Genomic DNA, 19,202 nt, shown 5'->3' with positions numbered 1-19,202 from the left:
ATTTATTTATATAATTACAGTATTATACCATATTTAATATACATTTATTTCTTTATTAATTAAAAACTTTAACTAAAATGAATAGAATATTTGGTAGTGTTGTCAAAGGGTTCGTGTTGTTGCTCCACGCCATTATAACAGGTTTCTTTTCTGAAGGTCAGGCAGGATTATGAGGCAGGTGAAGTGTGCAGTCCTTCCACAAAACCATGGACCCTCACAGACCTGTACAGTCACTGGTTTGGGGTCATTTGTTTAATTGCAAACATGGGGAAAATTATGCACTAATTCACTCTAAAATTAGAAGGGCTAAGGAGTTAGAAAATCCCTGCATACGTTAGTTCTAAATGGCTTGTTTTTATTTATTAAGTTAGTGGCTGTTCTTTAGTATCTATGATGAAGGTAAAAATACCACAAACAATTCGTTTTGTACATTCATCCTCTGTGATTTTGAGTTGGCCCTTTCCTGTCAGTATAAAGGTGTTTAACTGCACATTTGATCTTAGTATTAGAAAAAGCAGAGCACTTTCAACAACATATCTAAATATAAATACATAAATGTAAGAAATCTCTTGCGTCTCTCTTTGGGCATACATTTTAAGAAATAAAAGTGTCAAATTACATTTCTAAAAAAAATGGTAGCTCATTCTCCAGTCTGCCCTGTTATTACAAAACAACGTTTTTCTTAATTCACAGGAAACATCCTGTTTTTTAAATGTATTTATTTATCTTTTTTGTTTTGTTTTGTTACTATGGATGAAAAAAGAGACATTTTGATAGTATCAGAATCAGTAGTTAAAAAAATAACAGAAAGGGTCCTGTCATCTAATTGTTTATCTATTAGTTTTGATGCATGAATTTCCATAAGGGAGGGGAAAACATTAAGATGCATGGAAAAATTAAACTCCATCATATTTATCATAGCTGTCCAGTGGTCTGAACTGGAGTCTTTACCAGACCGATTTATGTTTGACACCCTTGCCCAACAGTACTCTTAGGAAAACCCCAACAATCACAACAACAAGCGCATATGAGTAAGCACTCTGTGACAGTGGGGAGGAAAAACACCCTTTTAACAGGAACAAAGTAGGGCAGAACCAGCCTTGAGGAAGGCTGCCACTCCTCCTGCTGTGCCTGTGGTTCGAGGACTCTGACAGTTAGCATGACTCAGTGGGTGCTGGTTCATTTAAACATATTCATCCTGTTGCAACCAAGATGACTACATTAACTCTGATGAAGCAATTGGATATATGGACAATGCACAGTGATAGAAGCCATTGGACAGGAACTAAAAATATAGTAAATTATTCAGTGGCCAAGATGTTTCTTTAAGGTTTAGTTTGCTACGATAACTACAACAAAAGAGCAAAAACTGTTGGTATCCCAACGTCCCCGCTTTGAGCAAGTTCTGTTTCAAGTGAAAAAACCCATCTGATGTGATGATGAAGCTCCTATTACAAGGAGAGCCTCTGGGGAAGGAGACCAGAAGTCCCAGGAGCTGCAGTGAAAAGGTTAATTAGCCTCCTAATTCTGCAATTAACAGTACCTACTGAGTGAGAGCACTGAGACTGAAGAGGCAAGAATTGGCGTTACTTGAACATTTTTTGATTTCAGCTGTGAGGGCAGATGGGTTTAAATACCTGGGATCAACCAAAGCAACAGACAGTGAACATAGGCAGCAAAAAAACCCATAAGGGAAGGTTTAAAAGTGAGACCTGCTGTGATGTATGATTTGGAGATGAAGTCGGGAGGCGGAGGTGGCAAAGATGTTCTTTGGGAGCAAGACTAAAGGGGGGGATTATGGATGAAGTAAAGGAGGACATGCAGACGGTTGGTAGAGACAGACTGGAGCAGCTCAAAGAAGAAGAAAACTACAAAATGTAATAGTTTCTGTGCCTTCAGTTTTTTCTACAATATAAAAAATAGTTTAAAAAATGAATGAACAGGGGTAACTAAAGTGCTGTACACCTGCACCTTTAGAAAAACCACATACATTTATTTCAACCCATCAGTACTAGCTGATAACCATCCAAAGCTCTCCAAATAATTAGAAATCCAGGCAAATGTCCAAAAAGATCATCTGGATCACAATCTTTCATAGTTGGTTAGTTCTGCAGTTTGTTGCCTCAGGCAGGCCCCTGCACTTTCCAGCAGTATACACCAGGGGGCGCTGTCTGCAAATGCATTTGCTTTCAGACATTATGGCTTCTCATTTGTTAGGTGCTGCCAGATAATAGTCACACATCACTTTAAGTTAGCCACAAACTGTCCCAGCACACTTTTTACACAACTAAAACAACATCAGACAAGTGTCTCGGAAAAAAGTCGTATTTACAGCAGATAACATAACAAAAAGGAAACAATACAATTATACAATTGTACAATAAAATGTATGTAACAAACAATATAATACTTCATATTTGTCAGAATAGCAAACCTGTTTTTTTTTTTCATGTTTTCCCTTTGGCACATTTTCCCCAATACTCATAACAGATATTTTTTTTAAAAATGTGTACACAGATAAACAATACATGTTTGGCTTTTATGCTGCAATCAAAGGCTGTAACATGTCCCTGTGAAACTCCTTTTGGAAAGACACGGTCCTCTTTTGGAGGAAATGTTTCAAACTGTACAGAAAGTCCATGTGTGGCAACCTTTTTTTCATTTCTATGATCTGCTTTGTGAGAATCCAGGAATACTTACAGACTCTGATCAATTCTAACTATGTTTTCCAAATATTTGGCAGCTTTTCCAGATTCCATTGACGTTGACATTCATACTGTGTGTGTAAACATCGACAGACTGAACATAAATGCACTCTAATGTATTAAGTGTGCATGCTTCGTATATGCTTTTTCATCTCTAATCTTATATATGTATACATCAGTATGTTTGCAGTACACATGTACTATGTGCATGTGAAAGAGGCCACTGAGGCAGAAGGATGCGTGACCTGGCAGATGGATGCAGCACATTTTATTTGTTGTTGTTACTATGCTGTGTCTTTGTTACTTCAGATTTAAGTATTACAGCTCCATTTCAAAGGTGTTTGTAGTTTTCTTTGTTTGGTTTTTTTGTTCTTTGTTTTTTTAAGAAAAGGGAGATCACTCGTGTATTTGTACAGATTTACAGATCACTACATGTAAGGGACATTAATCTTGTTTTGGTATTAAGGTTTCATCTGATTCAAACTGTCTCAGTGCCTACGGCGGCAGGACAGTAAGACAATATGAAGGTATGGAGGTTGCAGGTGTGGCCAGAGATGAACAAGCCAAAAAAATCTGGATCAGGTCCCAACCAATGTTGTGTAAGAGAATGTAACACAGGCAGTTACTCTTACACTCACCACAATCTCTTGCAATCTCCTTTTTAGATTTACCGACTTTCCCACAGCCTTGTTTACTCCTCCTGTATTTCCTGTTTTTTCCACAACAAGTGCTTTCGATATCCCCTCATAAGCTCGGGCAGCTGCATTCACCTGCAGCTGGTTAGAGCAACAGCTGTGTTGTGAAAGCTCAGAAAGGAATATCATCGGTGATGATGCTGAATTTGCTGCACTGGAAAATGTGTGATATTGTCTTTGGTTTCCAGTAGCTCTGCAAACATTTGGGGAATACACCCAAACAGCAGGCAGCAATAAGAAATGCCCTAAAGATGCTTTGGAGTCAACCGCATCCACAAAAGCGGTGCAGTTCTGTAGTTTCACGTATTATTTTCTCACCAGCTGTTAAACTATTTGAGCCTTGTGGATTATAGAGGCGTGGGGATTGACCGGATGGGGGCTTGGGATCCTTTTGTATTTTAACAGGCCATTACTGGGGTGGCAGGGCACGCTGTGACCCTCAGACACCTGAGAGCTGTTCGTCTCGCTGTCTTGATCAAAAGGTTGCTCTTGACTGGCAGGACCGCCCAGCCCTTCGTCCACTTCATCATCGTCGTCCCTTATGGGTGGGCAGGTGCTGCTCACGGGAGGGTGTTGGTGATTTTTGGTGATGCTTCCCAGTCGCAAACCCACATCCAGTGGGACAATGGGGCTGCCGTTCATCGACCTCAGAAAGTCGGGCGTTTGCATTCTCTGAGGCATTTGCGTGAGAGGAGCGTGGTAGTGAGTTTCCGGCTACAAAGACACAGAACAGATTTTGATTGCATCATCATCAGGTTAACTATGCAGTGGTTAGTAATATGGAGCCGAGGCATTCCACAGTTTGGCGAACTCAAGCCTTGACACGCACACTAAGACACACTTACCAAAGATAAAGAGCTGTTTTTCACATATCTCTCCACTCTGAGACGGCTTTCCTCGTCTCTGTCCAGAGGCCTTTCTCTCCCCCTCCGGGAGTTGTTGTATATGGCTGGTCTGCCCAGAGAGTCATACGCAATTCCTCCTCCCCGACTGCCTGAGATAGTAGATCGGCTGTCACGGCAGTGAGGCTGCTCCTGTTTATGGCATGGAAACAAAACACTAGTAACTATTATTCGACACACTGATTAGGTGCATAGATTGTAGCAATTCTATGCTCAAAACAACAGAATTGCTACAAACATTCTCCCCAAATTCACATAAAAAACACATTTTTTAAAGAATCCCTGATTATAGTTAGATCATTTACTTACATGTATATTTAAAAAAAAAGTGGTTTTAAAACAATAGCTTAGCATTAACTGGGGAAATGTGCTGTCTTGCTGACAGATGAAAAAATTGGTATTACTGTGTAATATCCCTTTAACCATTATAAAGCTAAACCTGGAAGTCTTCAATAAAGTCTTCCAAAAAGGAGTTGACATAATATTGATGCCAATAGTTTGATGTTAAATAAATAAATAAAAAAATGGCATAATTAGTTATGTTAAAAATAATTAAAAAAAAATAAATAAATAATAAAATACATTCAGTTTTAATGGAAAATAGTCTGTTATTTATTTGCATTAAATTAGTCACCGTTTCCAAGAAATTCGGAGGACAGTATTGGATAATATATAAGGATAATATATATATAAAAAAGGATAATATATTAGATATAAGGGATTTAATTTTAGGCCCCAAACTTCACTCCAGGTCCTGATTGAATCAGGCCTGACATACAATTAGGCAATGAAAGCTTTAAAAAGTAGCTTTTTGGGCCTAAACGTTGGGCTGTAAAAGACAAAAAAATGGGAATAGCCACATACAAAATGTTACTTTTCTTTTCTCAGTAAGCTGCATTTGATGACACTACAGATGAAATTAAATGGGTTTTCTGTTGTTTTGGGAAATATGCTACAGCGTATTCTTCCTGAAACATAAAAGCCTGCCACTCCCATGTCTTCATGCTAATTACAGGAGCTACAACCAGCAGTAATTTAGCTCAGGAAACAGAGCACTATTAAACCAGTCTGATCTCACTAAAATGTGAAAGGTAACTACTGACTCTTAACACCACATTACATAGTGACATATGTCTGAGCTAAACATTGTCATTTTAACTCTCTTTAAAAGAATCAGCCACTATTTTTGCTCTTCTGATAAAGTTGTAAAGGCCAAATCATGGACTTATTATCAGCCTAGAAAACCAACTAAGCATCAAATAAAAATGAGCATGAGGACAAGAAGTATAAACACGTGAACCCAAACTTCTTCTCCCCTCAATTTTGTTTGCTTTATACCTTATCTAAAGGAGGAAATTCATCTGTCCACAGTAACAAAGTTTCTAACCTCCCAATTGCACCACGCTACATTATACTTCACCAATTAGAGCTGCTGGCTTGCAGTTGTAGTTGGTTGTAGTTTAAAACAGCCTAATGTCTGGCCTAATTCTCAGCATGAACTTTAGGGCCCATTGAGAGGAACAGAGATGTTAAAAGAGAAAGAGAAAAAGAGCTGTGATGCACTACATGCAGATTCGAAATGTTGAAAGTCAGAACTTAGCCATCTGGCATCTGGCTAGTAAAGCCTCAGTCCCGGGCCCTGGCCCTGCATGCAGATTTATATAGATACGTAGACTGACCCCAAGGGAAGACAGGCTGTTCCTCAGTGTTCCCTCCACCCTCAGAGGGATGTTTTCCTCTGTCTGCAATCAAAAGAAACACAACAAAATTCTAAATCGTGAAAAAATCTGTGCATTCAAACCTTACCATACTATGCTTTGATTACTTTAAAACTGATGGTATTATTGATAGAAGATATGAATATTTATCTGTTGCGACTAACAGATGCCGGTGGTTATATTGAAGTATTTGGAGTTAGTCAGAGTGAAATCTGAACGTTGAAAACAGGTTTGTGTGATACAAGTGGTCCACTGATTTGGATCAGTGCTGAGCAGTGTGAGAGAATAATCATGCAAACGTACCGTTCTCCTGGTGTCTGTACTCATGGAGTTCATTCTCCTGATAGAGGCTTGTCTGGAGAGAGTGTGTATTTCCTCCCTGTGAGAAAAAAAAAGAGAGAAAAATTAATTTGTAAATGGCACTGAGGCTTATAATGCCACGTGTGTTATTCTCTGGCAGCTCAAGTTATGCTAAAGCTTCATTTTTGAAATTTAGATTTCATGCATATTTGTGCCTGCTGTTAATTTACAAGTCCCCCACACAGAGTCATTTAGCCTGTGCATTTTACACTTTATGCTCCTCTAATTTTACACGCTCCGCTGTTGTATCTGTCAGCTGGAATATTCTTAATAGCTGTGATTTGCCCCATTTTTATATATATTCTTCTCAGCCTGCGGATATTATTAATTCATCTCATCTTTTCGCATCTTAATTAAACATCACATTATCTCATACTTTTTCTCAGTCAGCTGTCTCTTTAGCTTCTTGTTCTTGCGCTTGTGGTAACATGTGACAGCAATGATGATGGTGAGCAACAAGACCAGGAGCCCAATGGCCACGCCCCCCACAATGAACATCAGCTCCTTTTCAACACCTCTCGGCTTCGGGGCAATTTCTGTGAAGGTAGAGTTAGAAAGATTAGAATTAAACGGATATCCACTTCTATACACATAGTTTATATTACTTTGAGAAGTATGTTGATACTGCTGCCATCTACCTTCCACATTAATCTCCACCTCTGTCTTTCCAACTCCCACTTTATTCGTTGCCACACACTGATAAGTGCCCGCATCTGAAAGGTTAAGGGGTCGCCCAAAAGCTAGCGTTCCATTCGGGTGTTCGATGACGCCTTTCGGCAATTTTCCATCCTTCCTGTAGAGAGAACGTACACAGACAATACTACATCACAGTCAATCCACACCAATTAATGTCACCTTCAATCTTGAACTCTCTGGACAGGTTGTCAGTCTGTTTGAAGGCTAACAGATAAGAACCCAGAGAGAGCCCATACAAACATGTTTACCCTATTAGGCTCAAGTGTCCTAAAAAAAAATGCAGTTTCGCTCCAATAAATGAGATAAATTAGAGCTTATTTGCTTAGTGTCCGAGTCGCTAACAATGTTAGATCCACTTCAAAGAAAGTTCAGTGACACCGGCTTATAGCAAGAGCAAAAACAGAAGTGCTTATCACTGTCATCATGCAGAAGTGAGTTTCGCTGACTAATCGACCTGTATCAGACTCCTCTCACAAAGATTTATAACCTCCTGCAAAGTGGATGCTCCACCCCCAGCATTATAAGTTAAGCAGTGATCCGACAGCCTAGACTCACTAGATAAAAGCCAGCTGGAGTGTTTGAGGTAACTCGGGGACAAAAAGCGAAAATATCACAAAGTATTTGTCAAATATTTGTTTTTCTTATTACTGATTTACTTCCATATTAATCTTCGTTAATATAGTGTGTACATACAAAAACAGTAGTAGAAACACGCTAGCTAGCCACAACAGCTATGGGATATAAATGGTTAACAAGCTTGCTAGCATTAGCTGATAACTGTCACTCCACCCTCCGGTCCTAAGATGCTGAATAATGGCTGTAAACAAATGATAGCAATAAATAAATAAATAATTAATAATGCCAAGGCTTCAACGTACAGCCACCTGAAAGCAATGGGTGACTTTGGTGTACCTTATACCATCTTTTATAGTAAAGACTCTTTCATAGCTTGCAGCCTCGTATTATTTAGATAATAATTCAGTGGGACATGGCATGCTCGCATAATGATAACAATCAATTCCACAAGATCTTAAAGAAAATTGAACACCCCATCCACCAGCAACACTAATTATACTTCTGTACCTTCTAGAAGAGAACTTAATGATATAGTAGCTGAACACATTGTTTATCTACTGTATCATGTCAAAAATCAAACAGCTACCTGTGGGGCTGAGAAATGCAGCCACAGAGAGAACTTATTCCCCACAGACAACCATGTTAAAATACCCAAATTAGTTAGCAGGGATCTGTCTGTACATTGTACCGGAACAGTTTATGAATGCAGCTTGCTAGCCAAGCGTCCTAGTATGAAATAATAATTTATCTCGCAAAAATGGTTACTTCTAGATCCAATAAAGTAGCGCGATAGAGACCAAAAGACAAACAACGAGGCTTCAAAGTGCAAAGCCCCGAAACTACTGGGTGACGTGGTTGCATCTTTTACATACAGTTAAAAAAGGACACAACTTGAACATTCTCAGAAATACATCTTCTTTTGTATAGAGGCCACTCTATAATGTAATCTATATTAGAGATGTCATAAGTGTGTTGCATAGAACTCTTGTTTCACAGAGTCGTTTCTTTTAAGCAGAAAGGAGGAACCATATACTTGTACTACATATGCAACACATTTTCATGATAACATCTCACACAGATCTCACGCTGCTTCCTTTTCCTCCACCCTCCACCCCTGCCTACCTGCTCCTACTAGTTAACTTCTGATTATTGCTCATCCCTTTCCCTTTTACTTCTCATCCCCCTCCTGCTCCCTCCTTCGTGTGAAACTGTCTCATCTGTCTGCTCTCGGCACAAGCCGGAACATGACACTGTGACAGCAGCTATTACTTCACCTGCCGCCATTTACTAACAGGTTTTCCCAGTGTGTGCGTGTGTGTGTGTGTGTGTGTGTGTGTGTGTGTGTGTGCGTGTGTGCGTGCACGTGCATACACAGTCATTCATAAGTCTGTAAGCGTGTATACACGGTGTGTGCCTCTTAATCTTTACTCACAAAACCTCCTTTCATAAGGTATGTTCCTGTTTTGATAACTATTAAAAAAGAAGTATTAGATGCTTTACTTTCTGTCAAAACAGCGAAGACATAACCAAACATTTGCTCTTCAGATAGATAAACATATTTTCTGCGTGTTTTTCCCCCGTGAAAGCCTAACTGTCACATGCCTAGATTTAATCGGTGCCATTCCTCTTCCAGCTTTTCAAGGCCTGCATTTTTTCTAGCTACACCACACCCTGAGAATATATTAATGCATTGAAACAAACAGCTTAAAATGACAGCTGGTGACTCAAGCAGAAGAACTGAAACACCTGAGTCAAACCCTCAGCTGGCTGAAAGCAGGGCTTCTCCTGAATGAGCTGCCTTCCAGCCTTCCATTGAGGCCGCAGAAGCAGGAAGTGACAGTGAAATGAGGTTGTTTGGTTAAGACTACGTCCACAATAATGCGTTTTTGTTTGAAAACGCATCATTTTCTCTCCGTTTTGGCCTCCCGTCCACACTGAGACGGCGTTTTTGCTGATGGAAAACGCAGCATTTTGAAAACGCTCTCGAAAACGCATACATTTGGAAACGGTGCTATTGCGTCGCAGTGTGGACACTCAAAAACGCAGACTTTCTAAAACAATGACGCATGTTAGTCATATGATGCAGTCATGTAACCAATTAAACTAAGATAGCGGAGGGCATTGTACAGCAGTTCTTTTGTTTGCTCTGAATTTTGACAGCCCTATTAAAGATTAATATCAGTCTGCACATGCTCCAGATAGCTTTTCTTCAAATTCTTTAACTTGCTCACTTGCTTTTGCAACTTTGTGCTTTTGTGTTACTCGCAAAAAAAAATCACTTCACACAGCTAAAATCTGTTAGCTGTGTGAAGTGCTGGAATAAATTTGACAGATGTATGATGGCAAAAGCACACTATGAGGATTTCATGTAAGGCCTTCACAATTATCAATGCAAAAACACTGATGCTAATGATATCACCACAATATTTAAATATAATTCAAATGTAAGTGCATGAACTGTATATTTTAGATATGTAAAATATACAATATTTAAGTTGATTTTAGTCCATTTAACTGGAAATTCAGGGTTAGTTTCCATAAATTCATAAATTAGACACAGACATTAGATTTAATAACATAAGTACGCAGGAATTATTGGGGAGGAAGCACTAGCTACACATTTCCATGAAAAGAATGTCAAAAGACAAGAAACTACCGTGATGTGTAGTCTACTGCCGGCATTGTGTAACTCCAGTTCACAGTTTCACCTATTCACAGTGGTGTCACCATTCCTCTTTCATTTTGCCATGTATGCACTTGTGCACATGCAGTGCAGTGTGTACCCAGCATAAGAGTATTACAGTAGTAATTAAAAGTTTTGTAAGTTTAATCATATTGTCTGGTGTCTTTCTGTGTGTTTAAGTAAACTCCTAATGTGTAAACAACAGTGACTGTTGCTTCTACTAAGCATTTTCCAACAAGACTTGCTGTATGTAATAGTAACTAATACATAATTAATAAGTAATAAAGTAACTGTAAGTTGGTGATGACCTGAATTTGCTTTCACCAAACGTTAAATTAAAGTGGTGAAATCATGGGACACAAAACTGGCATCACAACTGGCACTTCTGATTAAAGTAACCATGACCAGACAGTTAGTCATACAAACAGCAGACACCCGGAGAGATAGGTGGATCCTACCATACCTGATCCAGGTGAAGACGTGTGGTTTGGGGTTTCCTCCACTCACGCAACTCAGGGCAGCATTCTCCAGACCCACATACCAGTTTCCATTGTAGCCAGATACCTCTGCGTGCGGCGGATCTGAGAGAAAGGATAATAATTTACCAACTTTAACGCTTTGAGATGGAATAATCAGACTTACAGCTGATGCGAATATGAATGCAACATTTTACAAATAGTTAAAATCACTGCCATGGCTTAACGTCAGTGTAAGGTATTGTGAATGATAATGCATTAAAAATTAAGGAGGGGAAGTACTACTATTTTTTATGTATATTTAACACACTCTTCATCTTGAAAATGAAAGGTGAAGAGAGTTTTATAGATATAAAATGTAGGTAGTGTGAGCTAGACTTGCTAATATGGAGAGAAACGTGTGTAGCAACACAGTGTTCAGAAAGTCTCTGGTGACTCTGAAGGGATCACAACAGTGATAAAAACAGGAAGTGAGAACATCGGTCCTATTACTGCTTTAACTCTACGTATGCTTGTGTTTTTCATGATTTAAATGTGTCTCATTTCTGCACTACTGGATCATCTCAACTCTTTTGATTTTTAAAACATAGTCCAGTTTGGGTGTAATGTGGAGGGAAACTCACAGTGCACTACCAGCTGGTTTTTTAACCTGCGGGGTTCCGAGTAAGTCGGATGCCAAACCAGGCAGTCCAACTTCTTTCCATTCATGCCTCTCAGGGGATACAGGGAGAAGTGAGAGGAGACTGCCCCGGTGTCTGAGGTGCGATTGATCGACTTCCCGTTCAGTTCGGTGTCCCAGGAGAGCTGCGGCAGGGGTCGGGCTACGGAGCGGCAGGTAGCAACCTGGCTGAATTCCTGTCCCTCCACCACAGTCACAGAGTCCACTGTGGAAATGGGATGAGCTGGAAGAGGGGTGGTTACAGTGTTTGATCAGGGAGGAGATAATGATGGTTAGATCAACACACTCAGCAGCCAGTGTTGATGGCAGCTGTACACTTAAACAGATATTTAAAGGTCTTTCTAAGTAAGCGTGTCTGGTCTTATGCAACATGCGGGTCACAGCAAAAGTTTGCTCACTAATTAGAAGAGTGTGTGGCTACGTTTTTAGAGAAGAAATAAGATACATAGTTTCTTTCTTTCCTCGCTTATCAGTATTAAACAACTTTATGGTAACAACAGCAATAACTGCTTATGCTTAAATATTTAAAGCTCAAATAAGATTTGAATGCTTTCAGGGTAATAAAATTAAGTGAGCATAGTTTTTTTTTCAGGCAGTCAGAGTTCATTTAAGTCTGCAGTCTTGTTAGATCAGCTGATAACAGCTGATCTCAGTGTTGACATCTCAGCTGATTTATTACTGAGCAAATCTCATGTAAAGCCATTTATTTAAAGTGCTTTAACCTGCCTACAGTTTCTTAAAGCTTATGCAAGCAACCTTCCTCCACCCCACATCCTCTTGATACTGTATCTATTTTAATCAGTGCCATATCTGTTCAGTACTGTGGGATCTTGCTGCTGCTGTCACGGTCAGACTTTCCATGTGTGGTAAAGTAAAGAGGGACAAAAATGAAGCTATATCACCAAATATCAATTATTGTAGGCAGTAAAAACAATTTTCTTCAGAGTTAAGTAGAGCTGATGATGACTGATTTTGCTGTCGAATAATGCAGTTAACACTAATGATACCATTATAATAATAACGTTATTAGTGTTGATTTGCCTCCTAATGAGTTATAAGCAAATAATCAAGAGGTAGATTCTGGTCTGAATTCAAACCAAAGCAGAAAATCTTCAGTGCAACCTGATCAAGGCTTCTTTTGCTACATACTAGAGGAAACGTGTTGTTAGAGGTTGAATCCTAGAAGCACTTGTAAATTCTATATACTGATTATTACTTGCACTTGATCAGTTTTATTAATTCAAAAGTGTAGAACCATATATCGACAGTAAGACGATAAGATAATGTGAACGTTGGAAACACGACAAAATATACTTCTGAACAATAAACTTCAATTACAACCTTAAATGTAAAAACCTGAAAATACGACCACTTGTAATGCCTTATTAGGTGCTACAAATGCTTAATCGAGTGACAAATACAGTCATGAGTAAGTGTGTTATTCATATTTTGTCTGTGTTACTACATTATTAGTCATGTATTAGCTACGCCTTAATAAACTAACAACCTGGTGACAATATGAATTAGTTTCCATCCTTGAGAAGACAACATATTGTCTCTTCTGTTGTGTATTGTATGCCAGAGTCATGATGGAAGGACTCACTATGCACAAGGAGTGACAACTCTGTCTCAAAGTTTCCAAAGGGGAAAGTGCTGACATGGCAGGTGTACTTCCCCTCATCAGAGATCTTTGTGATCTTGATGACCAGAGACGAGTCCTTGGTGGGTTGGTTGCTGTTAAACTCCACGCGATCGGCCCACGGTCCGAACGCTAAGGACAGACAGAGACAAAAAGAGAAAGACAGTTTAGGGAACCCAAGAGGAAGGATGTCACACAGAAAGTTAAATCCAGCAAGTTCAAACAAACCTCAGGCTTTCTTTTTAGCATTTTCAGTTCCGTACACATGTCTGAATCCCTCTCTTATAACTGAAATTACGTTACGGCGTGGGCACTAATGCCTTCTGTGAGCAAAGACTCCAATATCACCTAAAATTACACCAAACTATAAAAATCTCTGGCAAACTGCTTTTAGACATTTATGAGCTCAAGCCTTGGTGCATGATATGTTTACTGGGAGGAGAAACAAAGCCACTAAATAACTCTTGTCAGCTAAAACAGACGCATTAACTTGCAATACAAGGAAACTTTGTGAGGGATTGATAAAGAAAACATTTCCCACTGTGAGGAAAAGGGAAGTAACTCAATGTGACAATTTAGTTTTTAGCACTTGGCAGAGGACGTAAAGACAAGGTCGAGGGCAGAAAGAGAACTGGAGCTCAGACACAGTGCCAGTTACCTGTTTTTCCATTTACATGATGTGCGGTGATGATCTGCTCCTTGGTACCATCAGGTTTCTCCTGAAACCAGGTGACCTGCACCACTGTACTCTCGGCATCTGGCTCGTAGCGACAGGGTAGGATGGTCTTTTCCTCCGCCAGGGAAGTTAAGGAATAGTTTGGAGGAGGTGCCACAAAGTCTCCTTTTATCACTGTCACTGGAAGAGAAAGATAGGACCATAAATTCATCTGATATAAGAATCAAGTACTTGCAGCTAATTGACGGCACGGTGGCTTGTTCATCTCTAACACAGTGACACTGAGCTTGGCACGCTGGTCGTAAATACTAGAATCCCATTACAAGTGCCACATTTTTAAAAGTTTTAACCAGAAAGTGGAACTCCTGAGACTCAGAAAACACAAGCAAACTCTTCACAGAAGGACTCTGCCTGGGCTCAAACCCCAGACTCTTTTGAAGTGATCTACAGGCTTTCTGAAGCTCTTTTTTCTTTGCACATTGACTGTCTTTTCAATCATTTTCAGTTGACTCCTTATTAATAACAATTTTAAAGGAATGCTTGTTTCTTTGTTTCTTCATTAAGACAACTAACAGCAATTTATTAATCACTGAAGCCACCTAACTTAATAGAAGAACCAGGGTTGTCTCTACAAATAACACACAACATAACAAAGAAAAACAATTTTAAACAGTGTCTTTAGCAACTTGTTAATCCCAGCCTGTGGCAAAAGCAAAGAATTTTTTTCCAATGTCTTTAATTGAATCTACAGAAAATGCAAATGAAAACACAGCTTCATTGCAATTCTGCACCAACAGGCTGATTCCAGAAGAGCTAGAAGCCGAAATCTTGGCCTATCTCAGAATGGTGAACTGAACAAGCGGCAGGCGTTTAAAAAGACGTACAGCAGATGAACATGAAAATGAAAACCTTAACTGTTTGATTTTAATCTCAAAGTCACATCCATGAGAAACAGAAAAATGTCCAACAAAGAAGAGATAGGACCTGAGAGATGGATCAATATGTACAGAGGACATCAGGAGAGAGGTACAACATCTGTGCACCACTGCAGAGCCGCTGTCAAGGTTTGGGGCTGCATTTCAGCCACTGATGTAGGAGATCGGGAATACTGATGGAATTATGAATACAGAAATGTACCATCTGGAAAGTGTCTGATTGGCATTGCTTCATTTTTCAGCATGATCCCAAACACACTGAGAGTGCAGCAAAAGCATTTCTGGATAGAGAAACACACAATGGAGAACTATCATCTCAACAGAGGATGAAACAAAAGGCAGCAAAAAGGGTTTTGAATGTCCTTCAAGAAGCCTGGAAAACTATTCCTGAAAACAACATCAGAAAATTAGAAGAAAAGAAAGAGTTCAGGATGTGTTAAAAAAAATAATAAAGTGACCAAATAGTGACTTTAAAGCTTGTTAGAAACACACAATCTCAGTTTTTTCTTATTAAATCTATAAATACACTATATAAATAATTCCATCTATTTTAAATTTTCCTGGCAAAATATAAAGAAATCACACTTTTAAACAGTGTTGTATCTTTAAAAAGAGAAGTCTCAGTTATATGTGCCAGTAACTACTGTAACTTGTGTGCTGTAGTGGTGATAAGGCTTTTAACTTGTTTTCTGTTTTCAACTTGCTACCTAAAGAAAAGTAAAAGCATACAGTTTTACATTAATACGAAGTTGCATCAGTTCTACAGTAACTTTGCGAAGCTGCTTTATGCCGTGCGTCAAAAGTCCCAGTTCAATTAAAAGCATAATAGTGTGGAAAATGGTGGCCTGGCTGTGCCGGAGTTATATATTATTTGAGTAAGCAAGCTGTGGTTATGTGGGGTGGCTATTTTGTCCGAGCACAGGAAGCCAGAGCTGCTTCTCGTACTGTCACGCTTTTCTGTTAAGCTGAGCCAACAAGCTGCAGGGTTTAATGCAGCTCTGATAGTAGTTTTGTCTTTTTGCCAAACTGTCTGGAAGGACTAAGCAACATTTAAAATGATTTCATTAATATAGTGTTTCAGGAGCAGAGTTTCGGTAGAGACAGGTGTGCACTAGTCTGACTGGCAGCAACATAGTTTTAAAAAATGGCAGTGTTTAAAGGCAACGGATGAGATTTGAAGGCACAGAGTTAGTACAGAAAACAAGCTGTATATCATAAGCATGAGTCAGTACAAGTGAAGATATGTCGTATAACTAGTTGTTCAAGATAAGCTTTCAAAGAAACTAAATGCTCAGTGTCTGCACACAAACAAAGGGACCCCAGAAAACATAAAGTTAACACAAAGTGCATCGTATCACATGTCTCATTGTCACAAAGCAGCATTATTTAGTGCAAACCACAAGTTTACATAAATATCTTGTTGTTTTTTTTACTTTTCTCCCCTTCCTCCTTTCAGTTTGCTAACCTGTTTGCTCTCAACAGACTACAATCCTTCACGTTACCTGCAATATGTGCAGCGCACTGTTACACGGTTTAAAACTGTATTTAATGCTTCTTTGCATTTGTGCATGTTCACCTTGGCACAATGCTAAAATAAAACTGAATTCAATTTTGTGGAAGTTTTGCCTATACGCACAATGCCTGCTGTCATATTGCTGCTCTTAGATCAAGCTGGAGTTGATTGATACTACGATGCCACCATTTCCGGTTGTCATCTAAAGGCTGAAAGCTAAAAACAGCTTGCTTGCCTAATAAGGTTACAAGGTGTAGTTTTGTTTTTAATACTCATATATATCTGGAAACAAGAACTGAAAACTCTGGTTGTTTCATTTAAACTTTTCAGCTGGTTTCTAGCAGCTAGAATAAGTCAGTTTATCCACATAAGTTAGTTTTCATTCGAGCTTTTAGTAATATTCATATTTTCATTCATGGCTTCGTTCGGACGTTGATTCAGTAGCTGATGTGGTAGAATCTGTTCAGATATGTCGGTGGGTACGATGTGAATCATGCATTTACCAGCAGACCTGATGACTCTTCTCATCAGACAGGTGTGTTTTTTTTTCCATGAATGTGTGTGTGTATGTGTCACCCTGATGTTTAAACCTACTTTGGAATCTGCCTGTGCTGCATTACTGGAATGATGCCCAGCCTACCCTGCTTTTATGGGATTGAAAGGTTTTCTTCAGTCTAGTGTAGCATTATCTGTTCATGTTAACTTTTTCCAAGTCATTTTTGTCCATGAATTACCTGCAAAGTTCTCATCTCATACAATATTAGGTTTTTTGTTTTTTAAGCATGCACCCCAAGTCTCACAAAAGATGTATAATAGCACCAATCTATAAACTTAAGGACTGATTCAGGCAAAATTATGATGTATTGTTTAAAAACAAAAATGTCCATGGCTGAAGCAAAGACAAAAAAGCCACATAAATTACACAAAAAACACACTAAAATGCAGTAGAAACTGGAAGGGTACTCAGAGTCATGACACAAAGCCCTGTGTCCACTGTTGTGATTTAAAGATAAGAAATCGGGATCAGGATCTCTTACCTTTAAATCACATACACATCTTACATCTCTACAATGGTGAGATATGTATGTAGGTAGATGAGGGCAGACTGCCAATAGTGAGATGGTGACAGACAATAGCACCCAGCAAAGAAAGCTTAGACAAAAATCAAGAGGAAGTGCAGCGTCCACAGAAAGACTGCGGACACTTTTTAAAGTGTCATTGAGTTTTATTGTTGAGAAAGATAAATATAAATGACTTATTTGATAATAAATCAATTTGATGTCCATCTCTCAAAGAGTTCCTCCCCTTTCTGATCGCTGCACAGCTTATGGGCTAATGTGCAGTTTTTACAGTGACAAACGGTATATAATATAAACCACAGCCATTCACACTTTGAGTAAACAGTGTTTGACAAACACTGTAAGAGTGAAGTAAGTAAGAACTAGCTTTCAGTAAGGTTTTCAAACATATGTGGCTAATGACCTTACCTTCTATCTCAGATCAGTCTGACTGATTCTGACTCACAGGCCTTATCCCCTTTGAGCTTTAAGCGAAAGTTTAAATCACTCAGACCTCTGGAGTACCCGTATAACATGTATTTTGTAAGTGCATCAGCAGCTTCTGACATGTTTTGCATACATTTGAGTAGTGATGTTTGTACATAGTATTTAAATATGAAATGAATAGTGGGCCCAGGATAGAGCCTTGCGGAACACCTGTAGACAACATGGGAGTATTTGCATTTCTGGGTAAATTTAGCAACATTATTTTATAACGTTGAGTGTTGTGTTTAAGTATATGTAGTAGAAAGTCTTATGAAGGCTGTGTGGATATTATTTATCATATCATCACATTTTTGAATGACATATTTATACTTAAGCAGCACACACACATACACACTAGGAGGATCCACAGAGTTCATATGAATGCTGCAGAAAGAAGCGTATTGATCAACAGCAACCAGTTTTTCCAGAAATAGAAGCCAGGAGTGTTTCCTAACAGCCCTCCTCTATGTATTCTTGAGAAAACTGACTATGCCTTTAGAGGTTGCAAAACATAGCTCATGAATATGCTTCAGATACTGTATTAGGCCTTAATAGGGTACAGGAAAACCAAAGTGTGCATCATGATATTTTTAAAAAGCCTTTTTTAACTTCCGATGCGTTTGATGTGTGACACACAGCTGCTTTATCGCTGCGAATAGTGGAGTACAGCGGCGCATAGGCAACACATTAAACAATCACAGCACAATAAAGGGGTCAGTAAAGGCAGGGGATAAAGATATATAGTATTAAAAGAACACAAAACATGTTTAAATATCATTTTCATCAGACTTCATATGAGCGCTTATCTTACCAAAGACACGGAGGACAAAGAGGCACAGAGAGAGTCTGTTCAGCAGAGATGTCATTCTCTCTGGGAGTTGCTGTTAACTGTGCACAATTTTTGACAATTTCAGCAGTGGAAGAAAGCTCATAAGTCCAGGTAATATGATCCTAACTGACAGGCAGGCTCGAAGCATTGAGGCACGCTCATGGCTCGTACTGCCGGATCATCCTTGGAGATGTTTTTTCTTTGAGAACCAGGTCCCTTTGAGAAATGGAAAAACTGTGCGTAACCCCGTCCTTGTGAAAAAGTTAAATCCTTTGAGTTTAGAGTCCTGTATGGTTGTTAAGCCCACGCCATCATGTTTGCCCTTTAGAGGAAAATAAGGCGCAGCTTTACCTGTTTGGGATACACCTGTTTGAGCTACACCCCTCTCTCTCTCTCACTCTCTTGCTCTCGCTCTGACATACACACACACCTAACAACCCGACAAGCCACAAACACACACTCACGCGCACACAGCTGCGGGGAAAAAAAGTCACCTTTCCGGTTTGGTTGAGGCAACATGACAGTTATTTTCTCGTCTTTACTTGCTCTGCTCAGAGGAGAGGCAGGTGAAAAGCA

At 39.2% G+C, this 19,202-nt stretch overlaps 1 protein-coding gene across 1 annotated transcript; it reads right to left on the bottom strand.

Moving 5' to 3' along the window:
- Nucleotides 1–1,972: 1,972 nt before the first annotated feature.
- nectin4a (nectin cell adhesion molecule 4a) lies at nucleotides 1,973–19,042 on the bottom strand. Its single transcript, XM_086285234.1, has 11 exons — nucleotides 18,609–19,042; nucleotides 13,788–13,985; nucleotides 13,094–13,261; nucleotides 11,435–11,713; nucleotides 10,799–10,916; nucleotides 7,019–7,173; nucleotides 6,757–6,916; nucleotides 6,324–6,399; nucleotides 5,982–6,044; nucleotides 4,246–4,434; nucleotides 1,973–4,114 (listed from the first exon to the last, which is right to left on the bottom strand). The coding sequence occupies exons 1-11, from the start codon at nucleotides 18,661–18,663 to the stop codon at nucleotides 3,725–3,727; spliced, it is 1,851 nt and encodes a 616-aa protein (XP_086141360.1). The 5' UTR covers nucleotides 18,664–19,042; the 3' UTR covers nucleotides 1,973–3,724.
- Between the last annotated feature and the right edge of the window lie 160 nt (nucleotides 19,043–19,202).

The sequence above is a fragment of the Aulonocara sp. 'chitande type north' Nkhata Bay genome, linkage group LG3 (assembly GCF_057382095.1).
Source record: "Aulonocara sp. 'chitande type north' Nkhata Bay isolate Kocher_YH1m ecotype deep benthic linkage group LG3, A_spYH_male_GT1.1, whole genome shotgun sequence".
Lineage (NCBI taxonomy): Eukaryota > Metazoa > Chordata > Actinopteri > Cichliformes > Cichlidae > Aulonocara > Aulonocara sp. 'chitande type north' Nkhata Bay.
The sequence above is the reverse complement of the archived record's forward strand: the minus strand, read 5'-3'. Positions and strand labels throughout refer to the sequence as shown.